Below are 18,577 nucleotides of genomic sequence, written 5' to 3'. Positions count from 1 at the left end.
GACAGTAGAAAAAATCTAAAATAATTTTTCAATATATACATATGAAAACGCCTAAGTAAACCCCACCATCTTGCCCAACCATAAGAATGGGTTCCTAATTAGAATAAGATATATCCCATGCTTGTATAATTTTATCAAAATGGATTCTGCTGTCATGTGTAACTAAGAAGAACAATTAAAAATAAATAAATAAAAAGAACAAACTGAGAATTTCAACAAATTACAGAAAATATATTTCTCAACAACTATAGAAAATATAAAACAGTGCCAAAAAGAAATTATAGTGATGGAGAATGCTATAACTGAACTGAAAAATTCAACAGAGGAATTCGACAGCAAAATAGATCAAGCAGAAGAAAGGATCAGTAAATTCAAATGTAGGTTGCTGCCAATCTGAGAAGAAGAAAAAAAAGGAATGAAAAAGAGTGAAGACAGCTTAAGGACATCAAGAACACAATCAAGTGGAACAACATAAGTAATATTGTCATGCCAGAACAGAGATTGAAAGAAGCAAAAAACCTACCAAAATATATAACAATTTCCCAAGCCTGGAAAAAGAATTAGAAATCCAGGTTTGGGAAGTTCAGGGGACACCAAATAAGATGAATCCAAAGAAAACCACACAACACACATAATAGTCAAATTGCCAAAAGTTTAATGCAGAGGATTTTCCAGGCAGCAAGGTAAAGATGACTTATAACATAGAAGGGAATTATAATGACATTCTCAGTGAATTAATTATTTTCAGCAAAAATCTTATAGGACAAAGATTGATATATGTATATATATTCAAAATTCTGGGGTGAGGGACATGCTTATCAATGGATACTTACCCTGAAATTCTAAATATAAAAATATATATGACAAGCCTACAGCAAACATCATATTCACCACTGCAAAGTTGGAGGCATTGCCTCTAAGATCAAGAAAGCAAAACAGTAACAAAAGGAATGAGAAATGGGCAAGCTCTTCAATAAATGTTAACGTGGAAACTGGATATCCACGTACCCGTACCCAAGAATAAAATTTGACCATTACCTCAATCCTTGTATGAGACTTGGCTCAAAATTCATTAAAGACTTCATTGTGAGACATGGTACTAAAAAACTACCAGAGGGAAAAACCTCCATGTCACTGGTCTGGGAGGTGATTTCTCAGATGTAACCACAACACCACAGGCAATGAGAGCTAAAATAGTAAATGTGATTTCCTCAAACTAAAAGTGTCTGCACCTCAAAGGAAACAATTATCACAGTGAAGAGACAATCTACAGATCAGCAGAAAGTATTTGCAAATGAGGAGGGGCTAATATCCTAAATATATAAGGAACTCAAATTACTCAATAGCAAGAAAATAAATAACACTATTTACAAATGAACAAAAGATATGAATAAACTCTTCTCAAAAGAAGACTTAAAAATGGCCAAAAGATATATGAAAAAAATATTCAACATCACAAATCATAAGGGAAATGCTCACTCCACTTAGAATGGCAAAAAAAAGGTCAAATTACTTCAGAGTAATAATAGAGCTGGTGAAGATGTGGAGAAAATAGAACCCTTGCACACTGTTGATGTACATGAAAATTACCAAACAGCATCACAGTTCTCACCACTGCAGCTTTCCATACAGAACCTATCATTTGCCTCTCATCTGCTCCTCTACCTAAAACTCATTTCTGTAGAGCTGTAGAATATGACAAAAGTGAAGACTTGATTTTGTTTCATGATCTTCAAACTGACAAAGTCCAAAGAGGTGAAAAAAAATCTCATAGCTGGCTCATACATATACCTGATCAAATCCCACTCCATGCCAATGTTCAGGTTTTCAGAGTACTTGAAAGAAATTTCTACCTCCTTATCTACCCAAATTCATTTCTGGTTACCTCAGACTTCTTTCCTCCATCTGCACCACCACACACATTTGAACCTTTCCTCTGAAATCCCCTCCCCTATTTCTCTCAGCAAATACTGGAAGATCTATATCAAACCTCAAGACAAGCAAGAAGACCACATAGGTTAAGTTCTTTCTGCTTATTCTCCCACATTCTGTGTGATAGGTTGTGTCTACTTTTATTTTATGGCTTGGTATTCTGTATTTTCTAATGGGTTCATATTTCCATTTCACCAGAGGCATATGATCTGTTTTTCCCCAGTTTATTAGTGCCTAAAAACAGTGTCCATGTATTCTAACTGAATTTAAGAATTCAATTTTAAATCTTCCAAGAGGTTTAGTCCAGATCCATGCATGCACTAGGCACTTAAATGTTTACCAAATGTTTCTTGCCTGATCAATTATATTCCCTATAAGTAAAGAAATTATTAATGAAAGAAGCACAGAGTATAAGCAAACAAATAACATTTTACCTGTTTCATTTTGATCAGGAAGCAATCAATGAAGTCCCGGGGATTGTCTATGTCCAAGGATTCTTGGTGATCTTTTACTTGTTCCAAAACATAACTTTTTATGTAAGCAAAATTTTTAAATACTTTGTTATGACTCCCTGGGAGAAAATCCATGAGAGCAGGGAAAGCACTGCAGACCTTAAAGATTAAAGTAGTATTTATTAGGCCAGGAGTAGTGGTGCACCTACAGTTCCAGCTACAAAGGAGGCTGGGCCCATGAGCTGGAGACCAGACTGGGCAACATAGTGAGACCACTTAGAAAAAATAAAATTAAATTTAAAAAAAAATTACTGAAGTCACATACACCATATGCCAATCATGGTTAAAAAGTGTGATGACATGGCATTTGCAGGTAAATGGATGAAGTTAAAGAATATCATGCTAAGTGAAATAACCCAATCCCCAAAAACCAAAGGTTGAATGTTTTCTCTGATATGAGGATGCTGATCTATAATGGGGGAGGGGGGTCAGGGGGAAGCCTGAGAGGAATAAAGGAACTTTAGTAGGGCAAAGGGGAGGGAAGGGAAAGGAGAGGGCTTGAGGGTAGAAAAGATGGCGGAATGAGATGGACATCATTAACCTAATTACATGTATGAAGACACAAATGGTGTGCCTCTACTTTGTGTACAACCAGAGACATGAAAAATTGTGCTCTGTATGTGTATTGAAATGCATTCTGCTGTCATGTATAACAAATAAATAAGCAATTAAAAAAGAAAAAGAAAAAAAGTATGGTGAATTAAAGCATGATCTCCAATATGTGATTGCACATATAAAGGAATCCTCCATGCTGTCAGGGAGATGGGAATAAACTGACCATATCATCAAACATGAGAAGAATGTCCCATCCTGGTACATTTTTTTACATTAGGGCATCTTTATGTCAGTTCTCTCATTTTTACTCACAACCTTGAAACACAGAATGCCATGAATTGTTATGATTCATATGTTGCACATGAGCACAGAGGTTAAGGACGTTTGGACAACCTGATACAGAGCACACAGCCACTCCCTGCTATTTCTTCCACCAGCAATAAGCCTCAGGAACAGAATTACGATTTTGTAACTGGGAGGGGTGCAAAGATACCATGAAATCCAGCACTACATTTTATAGACAAGCACTTGTACACAAGAATGGTTAAATGACTCCTATAAAATCATGTAATTATCTTTTAGGCAGAGTTTAGGGCACAGCAGCTCAACACCGGGTAATAGTGTGATGTTTGCTTATGGTTCATTCACACCAAAAGCCAATCATTCTGGGATCTTGACCCTGGTCACTTTCTCAACTAGGATCCCAGCTGAAGCCTCAAACACACTCACTACTCAGAGGATCCTGGCAGCAGCTGTGTCCCCAACATTCTCCATCCTTGATATTCTAAATTACAATATTGCTGCCAAGTAATGTCATGAAGAGCTCCTTAGTGTTGACTGGCAGACCAGCCTGTGGGTCATGGAAACTTTTCAACAAGAGCCTGGATGTCCACTGTGTGCCTGGGCATGCTTCGGGGAAGTCACCAAAGTGCTGCCTAGAAACAGAGATTTGGTGGGAAAACCACTAGCCACTGGGCTTGAATTCTACCCCAAGATTCAGGCATTTGTTGTCTTTGTAAAAATGAAGGGCTGTCTACCTTTTTGAGAGTTTCATACCATGATACTAAGATCTGGATAGGACTGTGGTGTCTAAACATTTACTTCACAGTAGGTACAGTAGAGAGCCCATCCCCCACCAAAAAAATTCAAAATATCTTGGAAAAGCTGGCAGAATCAACTTTGTCAGAACTCTGGAAGACAGAAGTTTACAACAAAGGGAAAGATGAGTTTAAAAAAATAAAATAAAATAACTAAAACTCACTGGAAAGCTTTGTGGCATTACTTCTGCTCCTCCCACATCCCTCCCTGGCTTGGCAGTAGCCTTAAGGAGGGCAGCCCTGTTCCCAGTGAGGGACCCTGGTTCTTGGTTCCAGAGGAACAGAGACTGTGTTTCTCTGCTGTAACCTATCGAGGACTACCTGAAAGACAGAAGTAAAGCCTGTGTATCTGCTTCATCTGAGTCAGAACTCACTGGAGCAGAAAAGCAATGGCAATATCAAAAACCTCATAATGAAAAAAAAAACTCATAATGTCCTACAGAAGGAAAAAAATTTTTTTTTAACTTAGAATGTCACGAAGCAACCCTAAACCAGCCAGGGCAAAAGAGTACAGTTAAGGCACAACAGCCTAGGAAGGAAAGCTGGGAGGAGGGTATCTTTGAAAAATTACAACATTCAAAAGCACCCACACATTCTGATAAATTCAAACAAATTACAAACAGGCCCAGGGCAGAATTTGGGCTAAGAAACGACCCTAAGTTTTTACCTCTGCTGAATTCTAGGCTGCCTACGAGCAAGTTGGCTGGCATAGAGTCAATCTGGAGAAAGTTCCTCCCTCCCTCCCTCCCACCCTCCATTTATTTTGGCCCTCCTTCTTTTTTTCTTCTTTCCTTCGGTTCATCTTCTCTCTCTCTGTGACTCTCTCTCTCTCCTCCCCCTGTCCTCCATTTTCTTTCTCTCTCTTTTTGGCTCCTCACCTTCAAGGACATTTCTGTTAAAACTATGGGTACATAAGCTAAAGGAGCAGAGATTTCAGAGACCACACGTGACAAAGATTACAGACTTTTAAAAAATGGCTTAGAAAAGTCACACAGTTTAGAATTTGTGTTTATTTCATTAGTTTTTCTTTTGATATACCATGTATTACTTTTGCCATGTTGTTGAAAACAACATTCTACAGAAAGGAGAGAGAGAGAGAGAGAGAGAGAGAGAGAGAGAGAGAGAGAGAGAGACTATCAAACAAAAAAAGAAACAAAGAAAAGAAAACCAAAAAACCAGGAAGGAGGATGAATCTGCTTTCCAAACAATAATCTACAAACTGAGATATGAGAGAAATGTTTGAATAGTGAACACAATGGACACTGATGTAGAACTTTGGACTTGTCAGAGAAATAAACACAAATGGTTAAGAAAAGATGATCTTGGTCTCACCTGCATCCATGGGGAATTCAAAATCTTGAAGTTTTCATTAAATTTTCCCATCAAGTTAAGAAAATTCTTATCTTTGTAATCAAAACGATTCTGGAAAATAATGGAGCAGATCACATTGCAAGGAGCGCAGCCCAGGATGAAGGTAGGATCACTGGGTGAGCCTGAAGAATTGGAAACAATTTTGAAAGATATTAAAATATACATATAAAAGTCTGTGTCTTTAAAGTCACAAACAAGGGTAACTTTAGAATCTCTAAAACAATTCTGACACAGAACTCTCACATGCTTAAAATCAACACATTATTTTTCCTTTGAACCTAAATTGACTATTCTATCATAACTATCTTAATAATTGTTATACAAATACTCTTTTAATATTCACGCCTCAAGTAAACATCACTCTTTGTGCACATGATTCTGATCCAAGGTCCCTGTTATTTTGGAAGGCAAAGGGAAAAAGCTTTTGAGTGGCCACTATATATACAATGAAATATTACTCAGCAATAAAAGAGAATAAAATCATGGCATTTGCAGGTAAATGGATGGGGTTAGAGAAGATAATGCTAAGTAAAGTTAGCCAATCCCAAGAAACCAAATGTCAAATGTTTTCTCTGATATAAGGAGGCTGATTCAAAATGGGATAGGGAGAGGGAGTGTGGGAGGAATAGATGAACTCTAGATAGGGCAGGGTTCTTGGAAGGGAAGGGAGGGGGCATTGGGTTATAATGATGGTGGAATGTGATGATCATTATTATCCAATGTGCATGTATAAAGATACAAATGGGTGTGAATATACTTTGTATACAACCAGAGATATAAAAAATTGTGCTCTATATGTGTAATAAGAATTGTAATACATTCCGCCATCATATATAAATTTAAAAAAAGAATTTAAAAAAAAACAGTAAGGTCTAGAGTCATAGCTAGTCATAGTTGTAGAGTGCTTACCTAGCATGTGTGAGGCACTGGGTTTGATTCGCAGCACCGCATATAAATAAATAAACAAATAAAGGTCCATAAACAACTAAATAAATTAATTAAAATATGAACAAATCTTTAAAAATAAAACACCTAGTAAGGACTTGGGATATGGCTCAATGTTAGAGGACTTGCCTATCATGGGAGAGGCCTTGGATTCAATCCTCAGTACAGGGGGTAGAGAGAAAACCCTTAATAATTTGAATTAGTGCAGAAGCACATTGTCACGATGAGCAAAAGGTACGACTTATGCAGTCCAGGGGGAGAAATAAAGAATATCCATATGCTTCTGCCCTTTTCAATGCTTTATTCACTCAAATCACTCAATACAATTTCACTCTATAAGTTCTTACTCAAGAAAACAATAATCCTTAATGCTAGGCACTGCAATAGACATAATCAATTCACAGCAAACAATTCTAGATTAATTAATTCTAAGCACTGCAAACACACTTAACCATGACAGGCTAATGACAGACATTCCCTCTGCATGCTAAGTTCAAGTGTCAGATCAAAAGTCTCAAGCCTTTTAAGCTCTAAATCCAGCAGATACACACTCACTCAGACCACAGTGATCAGGTCCAGAACCAAGGCAGGTTTCTGGGGTGGAGCTGATGGCTGGTTTAGGAGGTGGTCCCAGGGAGAAGTTGCAGCTCTCACCAGGGTCAAGATGTGGCTGTAGAGTTTGAGAGTGGTGAGAACAATGCAGAGGTTCAAGCAGATGAAATGAGTTGGGATGTCAGTCCAGTCCTCATCTCTCCAGCTTTCGTCCATCAGTATCGAATGGCTGAATATTTGTTCATTTGCTCTATTATTTATACTAAATTTGGAGGCTTTTGACCCCCCCCCTTCAATCCTTATCAGTTACCACCAGATTTCTCAGTGACATCATTTATCCTGGGGTTAACACATCTGGTCTGGTGGTCTCCCCCCTGATCTTCTCACCTTTTCCTCTTACCAGGCCAGGACAGCCTGCCAGGGGCTTCACTCTGTTTATCATGGGAAGGGGAAGTAACTTGTTTGAGGTCATACTGGAGGGCTCTGTGGTTGTGCCTGGTGAGACTGCAGGTTTCAAACTGGAGTTTATAATATGGAGTTGCTTAGGCTCAAGACTAAGGCCATCCTCACACACATCCACCTGGGAAGCTTGTAAAAAGTTAAACATTGACATAGGAAGGAATAAAATAGCAACCTGGAAACTTTTATATGGAATGAATAGTTTCAGAAACTATAGGAACTATATGTAGAACCAGCACAGAAGCTGACTAAATTAGAGATAATAACTACAGGAAATGCAGGCATTTGCAGGTAAATACAAATGTAAAAAGGCAAAAGCTATCCATGTTATATGAAAAGAAAACCTAACAAAAATTAGCACATACTCTTGGGGCTGGGGTTGTAGCTCAGTGGTAGAGCGCTTGCCTGGCATGTGTGAGGCACTGGGATTGATTCTCAGCACCACATATAAATGAATAAATAGAATAAAGGTTCATCAACAAATAAAATAAATACTTTTTTAAAAAATTAGCACATACTCTAAGAGAGATCTATTAGCTTAAGATAAGTGAAATAAGAAATCTTCATTTCAAATTTAAATCACAGGTTGGACAAACACAAAAGATTACACCAATAAATGAAGTCCTTTTATTTCTTCATTTCAATACTGAAAGAGAAAATTAAAAAAAAAAAAGAATCTCCTACTCTAGGAAATAGTGTCCGTTATCACAAAGTCCACCTTTACTGCATTCCTGTGGAAATAAGAGTTATTGCTCTATATAGTTATCACAGAATACTGAATGTGTAAGGATGGCCTTAACCTAAGACGGGCCTTAACCCAAGTAACTCCATTTTAAAATAAAACTGCAGTCCCCACCAAGTAAGCCTACAGAGCCCTCTAATATTGTCATCAGGCAGAGCCTGATAAAAGCAAGTCACTTTCCACAACCATGATTAAAACTCAGAGTGAAGTCACTGTCATTTGCCTTTGTCCTGATAAAGTCAGAGGCAAGAGATCAGGCCTCAACTCACTGGTACAGTTGTCCTGACCCCAGAATCAAAAGACCTCACTGAGAAACCCAGTAGCGGCTGATAGGGATCAAAAGTGTGAGTAGAAGCCCCCAAATCTAGCATAAGTGATAGAGCAAATGAACAGACATTCAGCCAGCTGACACTGATGCCCACATGCCAGAGAGCCTGATGAGGACCTGGACTAACATCCCAACTCTTCTCATCATCTTCCTGATCCTCTGCATCATCCTCACTGCTCTGAAACTCTACAGCCATATCTTGACCCTGGTGTGAACAGCAACTTCTCCTTATGATGGTCTCCTCAGCGGCCATCAGCGTCACCCCAGGAGAATCCTCCATTGGTTCCTGACCTGATCACCATGGTCTGAGTGAGTGTGCATCTGCTGGACTTAAGGTCTAGGCTTGAGACTTTAGATCTCGCACTTGAGCTTAGCACGCAGAGGGGATGTCTGTAATGAGTCTGTCATGATCAAGTGTGTTTGCAGTGCTTAGAATTAACTTAGAATTGTTTTCTTTGAATTAATTATGTCTATTGCAGTGCCCAGCATTAAGGATTGTCATTTTCTTTTAAAAAAAATATTTTTTTAGTTGTAGTTGAGCACAATACCTTTATTCTGTTTATTTATTTTATATTTATGTGATGCTGAAGATCGAACCCAGCATCTCACATGCACTAGGTGAGCACTCTACTGCTGAGCCACAACCCCAGCCCCAGGAGTGTCATTTTCTTGATTAATAACCTATAGAGTTGAATTGTATTGAGTGATTTGAGTGAATAAAGCATTGAAAAGGAGCAGAAATGTATGAACATTCTTTATTTCTCCCCCTCAACTGCAAAGTCACACCTTTGCCCATTGTGACAGTATGTTATTATGAATTTTAAATTTAAACATCATTTAGGTCTAGTCCCATAATTTTACAGAAAAGAAAATGGGAAAATTTTCTTTTTTGAATGGGCAATATTTAAATAAAATTTCTGTAACAAAATTAACAAAAGAAACCTTTATATGTAAAAGCCATCAAATATGCATTATAGATATAATTAAGGGGAATTTGAATGAAAAGTGTTATGAAGAAATAATAGGGGATTAAATAATAGAAAACTGTTTAGTTAACAACTCTTATTTCTGGCTCCTTTTCAGGTGAAAACCTAGGGCATTAAGCTTTCAAGAAAAAAATTCTTATTTTACTTTGGAAGATAAGGAATAATTTGCAATTTCTCTGTGTGTGTGTGTTTGCTTCACACACAAAAAAAATCTGATTTTCAATCTTTCCCTTCATTTAGAAAAACACTTAGTATATTTTAGGGTAATTTCAAGCTGTAAATCAATATGTCATAGATGAGTAGAGTTTGCACTGGGGGTAAGTAATTACCATAAAAACCTCTAATCCCAAACTAAATAGTTTTAAGATGTTCCTGGGATCCTGTTTTTGCTTGGATGTGCTGAAAACAAAAAAGCAGGAGATGATAACCATTGAAAAGACTGGTAGATATTACAGTCCCCAAATAAAAAATGCCAGTCCCCACAGGGCCAAGCTCAGTCAGGAGGCAGAAGAAGCAAGGGGAAGTCATGGAGCAAAAACCTCATTGGAGTTTGCCACAGAAGGAATGAGTGAAGTAGGGTACGTACACTGTGTATCTCATTGGATAATCCAAATAATTTCAGTGGGCTCGGGACTATAGAGAGCATCACTAGTTTATTCCATAGCTGGCCCTGGGATGATTAAGGGCAAGGAGAATGCAGCTTCTCTGAGAGTGATAGAGGACCCCTATACAGCTTCTCTCATGCAGAAATCACCAGTGCTGTGTCCCCTTGCAGGACTCTGGACGTCAGCATTCAAGGAGGACTCTAGCTCCTGACAACCAACTCCCAAAGTACTAGCCCATACAGGGCTCGAAAGCACCTTAGCACCGCTGCAGAACTCCCAGATGCCGCTCCACTCCACTCCCATGCAGGACACTTAGATGCTATCTACCCTCAGGAACTCCAGCCTCCACTCCCCTGTGGACCTCCATCTACCAACAAGGGGATTCCTGGTTCGCCTCCATCTCCGCAGCTACTGCCATAGTCCCATCCCCTACATGGTAATCTTTATGCATCTGGGGACATCTCACAGGCTCTGAAGGCAGCCAAAGCCACAGTACTGAATGTTACAGAGCTCACTTCTGAACACATAACACAATGCCATCGCCCACTCTACACACCAAACCCAAAACCCCGCACTGGAAGCAGACCGTCTCCATCTTGGCTTACCTTTCTCATCATATTTGGTGGAGGAAGTTCCCAGATGGGAACTCCAGCTGGCCAGGTGCCTGGTTTCCAACTCCCCCCTTTTCCCCACCACAGTAACTGCCCAACACAAAACAGCTCTCAGTGATACAGGTGCACAGTGTGACCCTGGCGCAGCCCATGGAAGCCCTGGTGAGAGAGGTCCCTCAATTGGGAACTACTAAGGGAGAGGGAGATGGGGCTAAAGTTTAGAGATTAACAGAGAGATCAGGAACTGGGAAATCTTCAGGCAAGATAGGGAGATAGGACCCAATGCTCAAGTCATATGAGCAGACCCAAAAAGAGAACCTTGAGGTGTAGTCTCCCTGTAGGGACTGGCGGGACCCACTCCTCACTTCCAGGCACCCTACAACAGGAACAGTCTTCCCACCCTGGTTACCTTCACCATTCTGAGGGAAGAGATATCAGCTAACAGCAGACAACACCACCTATTGGATGAGAAGGGAAGCAGGAAAGATACTGATCTCTAAGACTATCAACAATCCTGGCTTCTTCCTTGGAGACTTTTTTCATTTTTCTCTTTTTCTTCTCCCCCTCTATCCTCCTGGCCTCACATCCCCAACACATGTGAAACCAAGTACTTCGCATGATTTAGGATTTTGAGGACTGGGGCATTTGAATAATACACTATAGGTGTATTGTATAGGCCTTTTTTTCTTTTCTTTTTCTTTTCCCCTCCAATTGTTAATATTTTAACATCCTTTTTTTCTGAATACATATGTGTGTTTGTTTTATGTACTCTACTGACTTCCCACTTACTTGTCTACCCAAAATTACTTCCTTTCTATTCTCTTGCTACTAATCCTCTTCATTAGATTTCTCTTTCACACTTCCTAAGATATATTAACTCTATATCCTCACATACTCCCTCCTCAGCATATTGTCCTATGTCTCACCCCCAGTTCATTGTCCATCATCAGAAACTGTAAAACCTTTTACAAACCTACTGATTATATTATAGATAATAATATAATTCAACATTTCTGTACATTGTGATCAAACTGTAAACATCTTAATAGCAACGAATTGTTCATAGGTGGTATACTGTTGATAGTGGAATCTGTTAATGTTGTCCTTCCCCATAAAGGAGAGGTATTCGAACCATACAGGAGCACTATGAGCCTATAGGGTTAAAACAATAACACTCTAGGTCCACAGAACTAGAAGGGAAGACACATAAGCAACATGAAAAGACAAGGGAAGAAAGTGCCCCAAACAAATCAAGAAAATACATCATTAGCATCCATGGCCAGCACAGCAGATGAAATTACAGAGAAGGAGTTCAGGATGTACATAATTAAAATGTTCTGTGCATTTAAGGATGATAAAAGAGAGCAAATACAGGTAGCAAAATATCATTTTGACAAGGAGCTACATGAATAAATACAGAAAGCAAAAGATACTTCAACAGGGAGACAGAGGTTCCAGAAAAAAAAAAAAGAAACAGAAATCCTTGACATGAAAGGAACAATAAACCAATTGAAAGCTTCGCCAACAGAGTAGATCACTTGGAAGATAGGACATCAGACAATGAAGACAAAATATATAATCTTGAAAAGAGTGTAGACCACACAGTAAAACTGGTAAGAAACTATGAGCAGAACATTCAAGAAATATGGGATAACATAAAAAGACCAAATTTAGGAGTTATTGGGAAAGAGGAAGACATAGAGTTCCAAACCAAAAGAATGAACAATCTATTCAATGAAATAATTTCAGAAAACTTTCCAAACATGAAGAATGAATTGAAAAACCAAACTTAATAAGCCTACAGGATGCCAAATGTACAAAATCACAACAGATCCACACCAAGGCACATTCTAAAGAAAATGCCCAACATACAGAATAAGGACAGAATTTTAAAAGCCACAGGAGAACAAAATCAGATTACATATAGGGAGAAAACAATTTACGATAACAGCATATTTTTCAACATAGACCCTGAAAGCTAGAAGATCCTGAAAAAACAGATATCAAGCTCTGAAAGAAAATGGATGCCAACCAATAATCTTGTATCCAGAAAAATTAAGCTTTAGATTTGATGACAAAATAAAAACCTTCCATGATAAATGAAAGTTAAAAGAATTTGTAGCTTGGGCTGAGGATGTGGCTCAAGAGGTAGCATGCTTGCCTGGCATGAGTGCAGCCCGGATTTGATCCTCAGCACCACATACAAAAACAAAGATGTCGTGTCCACCAAGAACTAAAAAATAAATATTAAAATTCTCTTTCTCTCTCTCTCCCTCTCTCTCTCTCTCTCTCTCTCTCCTCTCTCTCTCTCTCTCTCTCTCTCTCTCTCTCTCTCTCTCTCTCTCTTTCTCTCTCTTTAAAAAAAAGAATTTGTAGCTAGAAAACTGGCACTACAAAACATCCTTGGCAAAATATTCCTGAAGAGTAAATGAAAAACAATAATGAAAATCAGCAGCAGAGAGGTAGTACCCCAAACCATGTCTCAATAATAACCCTGAATGTTAATGACCTAAAATCACCAATCAAAAGACATTGGCTGGCAGAAAACAAAAACAAAAGCAACAATATGCTGCCTCCAGAAGACTCATCTGATAGGAAAGACATCCACAGACTGAAGGTGAAAGATTGGGAAAACTCATACCACTTACATGGACTGTGGAAGCAAGCAGGGGTTTCCATCCTCATATCAAATAAAGTAGACTTCATGATAAATTTAGTTAAAAGGGATGAAGAAAGACATTTCATTCTGCTCAAGGGAACCATACACCAACAAGACATAACAATTATAAATACATATGCACCAAACGATTGAGCATCTTTGTTCATCAAACAAATTCTTCTCAAGTGCAAGAGTCAAATTGACGACAAGACAATAATCTTGGGTGACTTTAACACACCTCTCTCACCATTGGATAAATCGTTCAAACAAAAGTTGAATAAAGAAACTACAGATCTCAATAATACAATCAATAACTTTGACTTAGCTGATATATATAGAATATTTCATACTTCATCAAGTGAATACACATCATCAAGTGAAAACACTTTCTTCTCAGCACATGTGAGAAGAAAGTGTATTTAGACCATTTTAGACAATGGTCTAAAATAGACCATATATGCCACAAAGCAACTCTTAACAAATACAAAAAAGTAGAAATACTACCCTGCATTTTATTAAATCATAATGGAATGAAATTAGAAACCAATGACAAAATAAAAATTACTCCAACTCCTGAAGACTAGACAATATGCTACTGAATGAACAATGGGTTGCAAAATACATTGAGGAGGAGATTAAAAACAACAATAAGTGTTGGTGAGAATATCAGGGAAAAGGCACACTCATATATTGCTGGTGTCAATGCAAAATGGTGCAGCCAATATAGAAAGCAGTATGCAGATTCCTTGGAAAACTGGGAATGGAACCACCTTTTGACCCAGCTATCCCTTTCCTTGGTCTGTACCCAAAGGACTTAAAAAACAGCATACTACAGGGACACAGCCACTTCAATGTTTATAGCAGCACAATTCACAATAGCTGAACTCTGGAGCCAACCTAGATGCCCTTCAGTAGATGAATGGATAAAAAATGTGGCATTTATACACAATGGAATATTACTCAGCAATAAGAGAAAATAAAATCATGGCATTTGCAGGTAAATGGATGACGTTGGTGAAGAAAATGCTAAGTGAGCCAATCCCAAAAAACAAATGCCAAATGTTTTCTCTGATATAAGGAGGCTGATTCATAGTGGGGCAGGGACAGGGAACATGGAAGAAATAGATGAATTCTAGATAGGGCAGAGGGGTGGGAGGGAAAGGAAAGGGACAGGGGATTAGCAAGGATGGTGGAATGTGATGGACATCATTATCCAAAGTACATGTATGAAGACATGAATTGGTGTGAATATACTTTGTATACAACCAGAGATATGAAAAATTGTGCTCTATATGTATAATATGAATTGCACTACATTTCATTGTCATATATAATAAATTAAATTTTTTTAAATTAAATATTTTGTAGCAGCCAAAAAAAATAGTTCATTGTTTACAGTGAACACAATAGATGAGTCTTGCACTAAGAGATGCCTAGGCAAATAAATCACAGAAAAGCACCACTCCTGTCAGAAATTGCAGGCATGGGTCATAAAACAAACACAGACATTTCAGTGAGGCTGATGGAACAAATATGAAACAATTAAGTGACAGCACATGTCACTTTCTTATGCTCCATAAAGATGTGATGAGGTCATTCCCACCATGTCTACTTGACAAGTGCTCCCTGATAAAATGCTCTAGGAATAGTTGATCCACAATTACATGACAGGAAAAATGTTAGTCTTTAACGACTTTTTTTTTTGTAATGAATCTCATAACTTTCTGTCTTCATGATATATGGATTTGAAAACAAATAAATAAGCTGGGGAAAATGTAGGATTCAATGAGCATTTTACCCACACTTCATTCACAGTCATCATGAACAAAAACCAAGCATAGACACGAAAGCCCTATTGGCTCTCTGCTTCACACCCTTGCCTCCTCCCCATGAGAGATAGCAATCACCACTCAAGGATGAAATATTCCAGCCACCCCTGCAATGTTTGGAAGGACCTCATAAGAGAAGAGAGCAGTGTGTTGAGGTGAATAACATAAGAGGCACCCACCACTGTTCTTCCTCAACTCCTCCACAAGGCAACGGGCTTCCTCTTGAACCCGGTCCTCAATGCTCCTCTTTCCCATCCCAAAATTCCTCAGGGTCATGAGAGAGAAGCGTCGGAGCTCCTTCCATTTTGTTCCATTGCTGAAAATGACTCCTAACAGAATGAAATAGAGAGAGAAATCCAAAGCAAAGAAGAGAAAACTGACACAGTGTAGCCAAGATCTGTCTGAAGAGCTCAAATCTCATCCCCAGGACCACTGCCTAAAACACACTTGCACACTCATGCACATTCACACTCACCAAGTTCATTATTAATTCTTTCAATTACTGGGAAAGTGCCTCTTCCAGAAAACGCCTCTCCTAGATCATCCAGGGCTTCCTTCACAGCTTCATATCCATGCACCACCACCATGGGCTTCCTGCCCAAATACAGTGTAAACACAGGGCCATAGACTTTTGACAGCTGGAAACAGGAGAGAAATGCAAATATTAGCAAGTCATAATTTCAAAATGTGCATGATTCCAACTAACATTATTATGTTGTTGCTATTTTTATTCTGCCAAACACTACTTTTAATCTTGCTGAATTTTATACATAAATAAGATGGTGGTTGTTGATTGTTACAGCCACCACATACATACAGAATGACTCATTTGCCAGGAAATTGTCAGGGAAATTATTATGTGAACCGTCACAATTAGTACCTTGAGACAGATTTATTTACTGTTTTACAGGTAAAGAGACTGAGGTTCAAAGACTTTCATATTCATTTTTTTCCCATATCTAATAAACAGAATATCCAAATTTGTCAACTTCTGGTACCTGAGCAATTTGTATCAGTCACCAATGCCTAGAATAGCTGCTGTCGGATACTGCTTGAGAGTCACCTGATTTCCATTTTTAAACATACCTCCAGATGATTCTAATGCACAGACCAGTTTGAGATCCACCAATATTACTAACTCGGGAAGAGAGGGGGCACAACAGAGAAATATCAGGACATGAAGCATTCCATAGAAGGACAATTCCTTCCATGCTGGATATTCATAGGTCACAGACAGGAACTCTCTGCAGTGCCCAAAAGCATTCTGATGCCACTCAGCTGGCTCTCATAAATTCTTTCTTTTATTCACATATTTTTTATAGACCCGTGGGCATTTCCTTGACAACAGACAAATTTGCTTCTGTGGAGAAGTTTATCATGGCTAATCTAAACAAAATATACAACAGGTGCAGTAAATGATTTCTTGAATAAAATCTCTAATCTCAAAACATTTGTGCTCCCACTTACCTTCAGGCAAAAAGTCACAGCAAATGACTATGAATCAAAGAAGCTTAGTACTTTATCATTTTGAATCTACCACACAATTTAATTATTTCTCTCCTAGCAAAATGCATTATTATCATTTCACTTTATCTGACAGTGACAAATCAAAACTAATAATCCACAGGGAGTATTTGTCTTATAAAAATATCTTTTAACAATTTGCCTCCAGTGGTATATTTTATTTAAAAGAGTGAATTATTCATCCTTTGCAAGCCACTGAAGGATCATAAAGCATACTTACATTGGTTAAGGATTTGCTGATGTTCTTAACATCTACCTGCAGGATATTTCCAATAATTGGGAGAGGAGTAGGACCAGGAGGGAGCTTCCCCCTCCCAGAGCTCTGTCTCCATACTGAGAGGAGAAACAGACAGGAGAGACCAAGGACCAGGGCCACGACTAGGTCCATTGAACCTTCTCTTCTAACTGAAACAACTGTGAGCCTGCAATCCACAGCTTTTATAACACTCCCTGCTAACTTGTGACTCTTTGACACATAAGTGGCCCATGAGCTGATTGTCCTTTAATCTCTCTTCTGAGTGGACTTCGACCCATTGAAAAAACATGAAAATAAGGTGTTCCCTACACTTGCTCTCCTTCCCACAGCCCCACCCTGGAGACTCTGGCATACATAGTCTGGGGTGAATCCTAGGTACTATTTTTAATGTTTTTAAAACACCCCCCATTGCTTCCAATGTGCAACCAGAATTGAGAACCAATGAGAAAAAATTTTTGATGAAAAAATTGTTCAACCTTCTCAATTCTTAGACTGACAACCAGTTGGAAATTTCAGACATTTAGGTCAATCCATGTGTTTTATCCCTTGCATGTAAAATAATGACTACCCAGTCATGACTCTCAAACTCTTCATACCATTACTGAAAATAACTCTTTTTAAATATTTTATTCTGCTGTACTAACATTACAGTTGCTTAAACATGTAAGAGCTATTATAAGTCTTGAATGACTGAACATGTATCAAGTAACTAGCTAATATACACTTCTTTTACTAATAAGTGCTTTATAGAGGAATTGAAGACAGGTTATTATTTTTTTTTTACTTTTCAAATAAGGAAAGCAGAATCTGAGAGAACAAGAGACCCTCTGTGTCACACAGCTCAGAGGTGGCAACAGAACTGGGATTGGAATGAGCTCTTCCAATGTCAGTTGTGGTGGGCTATGGCTTCCCCACAGCTGCCTGGAGAACAATTTTAGCAAAACAAAAAAGCCAAAAACTCTAGTTATTGTGAATATAAACCACCCACAAGCTGTTCACAAAATAAGAACCATACACTCTCTGGTGAGGAAATCAGATACGGTTTCTCTCCTCTCCATCACTACAGAAGGAAAACTCGCTTAGTGCAATGGAGGGAAGAACCAATCTCAGAAAATTTTGGAGGAGAAAAGAAGGAAGATGATAGAACAAACAATAAGCATGTGCTTTGGTGGTGGGTGGGGGAGACAGAGACCATCTTTCAATAGTACACACAGCACAGAAGGACCCCATTGTGCAAACCTGAACAGAAGATGACATTCAGTGGTCATGAGGGCCTAAATATCGGTGAAATAATGTATACCACTAGATCACTAATGGCAATGCTTGTACAAAAAAAAATTACAGACAGAAGAACATGGAGGTAGGGAAGTCTTTAAATGCACAGCACAGAATGTCCCCATCATGTGGACCTGAGTAAGATAAGACATTTAGGGGTCACCTGCATTTAAAATTGACTGGAATGACATATATTATTAGACAGGTAATGAAAAAGCTTATGCAGAGGCTTGATTTCTAACAATATCATCACATTCATCCTAAATTGACTAGTGCAGTTATGTCTAAGCACATTTAATTTTTAAAAAAAAATTAAATCTGTGAAGAATGAATTACATA

At 38.4% G+C, this 18,577-nt stretch overlaps 1 protein-coding gene across 1 annotated transcript in view; it reads right to left on the bottom strand.

Moving 5' to 3' along the window:
• The window catches only part of LOC113178312 (cytochrome P450 2C55-like), a 30,451-nt gene extending 13,341 nt beyond the window's left edge, over positions 1-17,110 (bottom strand). Inside the window, exons 1-5 of the mRNA XM_077798487.1 lie at positions 16,928-17,110; positions 15,659-15,821; positions 15,363-15,512; positions 5,429-5,589; positions 2,367-2,543 (exon numbers count right to left, since the gene is read on the bottom strand). Of these exons, the coding sequence (XP_077654613.1) occupies positions 2,367-2,543; positions 5,429-5,589; positions 15,363-15,512; positions 15,659-15,821; positions 16,928-17,095 (819 nt within the window). The 5' untranslated portion in view covers positions 17,096-17,110. The remainder of the gene's footprint in view (positions 1-2,366; positions 2,544-5,428; positions 5,590-15,362; positions 15,513-15,658; positions 15,822-16,927) is intronic.
• Positions 17,111-18,577: the final 1,467 nt, after the last annotated feature.

The sequence above is a fragment of the Urocitellus parryii genome, chromosome 5, assembly GCF_045843805.1.
Source record: "Urocitellus parryii isolate mUroPar1 chromosome 5, mUroPar1.hap1, whole genome shotgun sequence".
In the NCBI taxonomy this organism is placed as follows: Eukaryota; Metazoa; Chordata; class Mammalia; order Rodentia; family Sciuridae; genus Urocitellus; species Urocitellus parryii.
Note: the sequence above shows the minus strand (reverse complement) of the source record. Positions and strands in the feature narration are given on the sequence as shown.